Source organism: Arachis ipaensis, chromosome B06 (assembly GCF_000816755.2).
Source record: "Arachis ipaensis cultivar K30076 chromosome B06, Araip1.1, whole genome shotgun sequence".
Classification (NCBI taxonomy): domain Eukaryota; kingdom Viridiplantae; phylum Streptophyta; class Magnoliopsida; order Fabales; family Fabaceae; genus Arachis; species Arachis ipaensis.
Window position 1 is genome coordinate 23,798,586 of NC_029790.2, and position 4,204 is coordinate 23,802,789.

General features: G+C 29.1%; 1 protein-coding gene across 1 annotated transcript in view; it reads left to right on the forward strand.

The window, feature by feature from the left end:
- The window catches only part of LOC107647838 (cysteine-rich repeat secretory protein 56), a gene marked incomplete at its 5' end in the record, with an annotated part of 1,634 nt that continues 767 nt past the window's right edge, over positions 3,338-4,204 (forward strand). The window contains 1 exon segment of the mRNA XM_016351883.2: positions 3,338-3,897. Coding sequence (XP_016207369.1) covers positions 3,338-3,897 — 560 coding nt within the window.

Consider the following 4,204-nt stretch of genomic DNA (forward strand, 5'->3'; position numbering starts at 1 on the left):
AAGGTTTAGATGAACTTTTTCTAAACAAAAAAAAATTTAAAAATTAAAGATAGAATAATTTTTTTTTAAATTAAAGATTTTTTTTATTTTAGTTTAGAAAAAATCCTATGCTTAATTAATCATTAATAAATTCAAAGACCCCACCGTGCTAATGATCCCTGTTAGAAAATACAACTTTTTTCTAAGAAACAAAAGTATGACTACAAAATAGTCCCCTCTTTTTTACTAGAACAATTTGTTTATTATGGTATTTTAGAAATAAGTTTATTTATGGTACTAAAGCTCAAGACAGAGCTAGACTTTTTTTTGAGGGGGCCAAAAGTTTTTAGGCAAACCATTGATGAATGATAATTTTATAATGAACTTTAAAATTTTTAATTAACTTATAATGATTCTAAAGTGGTTCAATGGATTTATTATTGACCACATTTTAAATTATGTTATAAAATCTCAAATAAAAAAATATTACGTGTATATTTCTATGCACAAATATATGTAAATTAAATTGATTAAATTAATTTAGTTTCTCTAGTATTAAATAGAATAAATATGATTCGAATTAGTAGGAATAAAGACAAATCAAAATAGATAGCTTTAATTTATGAATGAATGAAATTCAATACAATGTAAATCGAATTAGGTTGTTTCGATTTAGCTTGATCAGCTAGTAAATTGAATTAATCTGATTGAATTTAGTACTATACAACATATACATAGTGATTCGATTTACTACTTATACAGTTTATTGACATTTACTACTCTTAAGTTAATTGTACTTATATTAACTTTAAAATTGGTTTGATCTAATTTCATAAACTTATTATGTTAGCCATCAATTATAACTATTAGGTCTGTGTTGAGTGTCACTTAACGTGTCACATCAATAAATTTTTAATAGAACTGATGAAAAAATTAAAATAACTAACTTAAAATATTTAAAAAATAATTTTGATTAAAACTTTTTAAAAATTAGTTTAAAAAATAATTAATTTTTTTATAGACTAATTTAATTATTTATTTTTTAAAATAATTATTTACTCTTAATTCTATATAGCTATTTAATTGTATAATTCTGATTATGTAAACTTTTAGGCTACTAGGCTGCGTTTGTTTCTGAGAACAGGATAGGACAAGACACTGAGAACATGACAGGACAAGACACTAGGCTGCGTTTACAGAAGATGACACTGAGACAGAGACAATAGAATGAAGACAGGTGGAGAGACAGAGACGAAAAGACTGAGACTGAGAGACAGAGACTAAGAGACAGGGATTGAAATAAATCTCAGTATTTTGTTTGGTACAAAATGGGAGACAGGAATTGAAACAAGAATGAAACTCTAATTTAATTTGTACAAAGGGTAAAATTGGAATTAATTAATTGAAATGAAAGTATTTTAGGTATAAAATATTATTAAAGTTTCAGTCTCCATCTCTAAAAATTTTAGTCCCTTGTGTCCCTACTTTTTGGAGGTACTGAAATACTGAAATTTTAGAGACAGAGACAGAAATTTTAGTATCAGTCTCTGAACTAACAAACACAATACTGAATCTCAGTCTCTCAGTCTCTGTCTCAGTACCTCAAAACAAACGCTACCTAAAAATTATTGTTTGTGTATTATGTTTGGATACGATGTACAAGACACTAATGTAATGTCCAGTATTATGTTTGGATACACATGGACAAGATTAAAATATTATATGAAATGACTAAAATAACCATTGATTCTAAATTTTCTACGTCAAGTACAAACTAATTTAACAGAGAATGAGAATACGTAGAGTACAGACGAAACTTGAAAAAATATTTGAGAGACCAAAAATTTTAATAAAAAAATATATAATAATATTTATATTAAAATAAAAATTATAAATATATTTATTTTATTTTTAAATTTATTATTAATATGTAGGAATACATATGGTTAAGATTAATAAAAAAATAGATCTGAGTTTGATTAATAAAAAATTTTGTTTAGGTTAATAAGCCAAATTAATTTTAAATAAAAAATCAGTTTTAAAAAAGAATCCGTTTTTACATGAAAAAAATAATTTTTGCACATAAAAATCTATTTTTATTTAGAAAATTAATTTTTTTTATCTAAAAACTGATTTTTTTTTAAATTATATAAAATTAATTACAACTTATAAATTATTTTTTAGCATTTTAAAAGATCAATTTTATCTTTAATAATATTTATTTTTCAAAAATTTCAAGACTAATTATAGAAAAAATAAAAAGGGATAATAGTAAAATAATAAAAAATATCTATGGACAAAAAGGAAAACTTTATAAAAAAGTCCGTGTCCACTCTTCCAAATCCCGTATCCATCATTGTCCTTCGTAAAAGAGTGGACACAAAAATATAAAAAACTGTCTCAAAGACAATGTGTTTTGTGTCCATGTCTCTGCTTCCAAACACATTTTAATCCTGTCTCCAAAAACAAACGCTACCAATGGACAGAGACACAAAATTTTGTGTTCTTATATTCTGTTTGGTGATAAACTATAATAAATTATGAAAATTCAATTTATTCTCATTTTTTCATTCAAAAAATTTGAGATGAAATATAATAATAAAAAATATAATTATAAAATATTAACAAGAATAATGAAAGAAAAAATGAAAAATAAATTGTGTTATTAGTATTTCAGTGTCTTTTCTGTCAGGATGGACACAAAATATATTAATTTAATGTCTTTGAATATATTATTTTTATTCATATCTCCTCTGTCAAACATAATTTTGTGTCTCTGTATCCTTATCTCGTGTAAACAAAAGCAACCTTAAAGTCATAATTTTAAGTTCCTAACAATTCGAAATGATAGATCTAAGTTTGTAATGTTGGTATCTAAAATAAGTTTAGAAAGACAAATAAATATACTAATGGTTTAGCTTGATGTGATAATAATTATTTATCTTTTGGTTGTTATATTTTTAACTCTTTACTTATTAGTATATTTTGTTTGTCTTACCAAAAGCAAAACCTTAAAATTGAAATGAATAAAAAAAAAAAGCTTAAAACTCTTACCAAAGAAACTTCAAAAAGAAAAAAGAAAATCAAAATCCACATTTCTTCTTCTCTAACCAATCAAGAGCAAAACACCGTTACTCTCTAGAACCTCCTTCCCTCCATGTAGAAAATTTCCCAATCTCTCTTTCAATCCCTCAAATGGGTGCCCTCAAAAACCATCAAAACTCCACCTTTCTCTTCTTCCTCTCACTTCCAATTCTCCTCCTCCTCCTTCAAATTCCGACACAAAGCTCCTCTTCAGACACCACAACCTTAATCTACAAAGGCTGCGCCGATCAAAAGCTTCAAGACCCATCCGGCGGACCTCCGGCGACGGCGGAAACTCTGCCGTCGCCGGAGCCTACCAATGCAGAGGCGACCTAACAAACTCCGACTGCTACGACTGCGTGAGCAAGATCCCAAACATGCTCGGAAAACTCTGCGGCGGTGACGTGGCGGCGGCGAGGATCCAGCTGAGCGGGTGTTACCTGAGGTACGAGGTTGTCGGGTTCAAGGAGGTGCCGAAGACGCAGCTTCTTTACAAGGTTTGCGGTTCAAAGAAAATGAAGAACGGTGGTGATGTGGTTGGGTTTGAAGGGAAGAGAGACTCGGCGTTTCAGATGGTGGAGAATGGTGTGAAGGGTAATAATGGTAATTTGTTCTACACCGGGAGTTACGAGTCTCTTTATGTGTTGGGTCAGTGCGAGGGTAATATGGGAAATGACGATTGTGGTGATTGTATTGCGAGTGCTGAGGAACAGGTTAAGGTTCAGTGTGGTGACTCTATTTCTGCTCAGGTTTATTTGCAGGGTTGTTATCTTAGTTATAGTTTTTACCCTAATGGAGTTCCTGGCACCATTTCTTCTTCTTCTTCTTCGCCAGGTGATTAACTAATTAATAATAGTGTTGTTATGATTATGATCGATTGAGTTCTATCAATGCTATGTTGATCGTGTGAATTTTGAAGTAGTGGTATATAATTAATTTACGTTGCTTGTGTCATTGATTTTAAATGTTTGGGCCAAAAGCCGTTGGAGTGTTTGAGGAGTGGGGTTGGGGAAGATATTGGTTTCATCTGGGTAGGTACACTCACTATAAATTCATTCCGTTTTAATGTTTTTTCCCTTATTTTTTAATTGAAATTTGTTTGTTTCCCCGCTATTATAACTTTTATAAATTTTTTTATTAT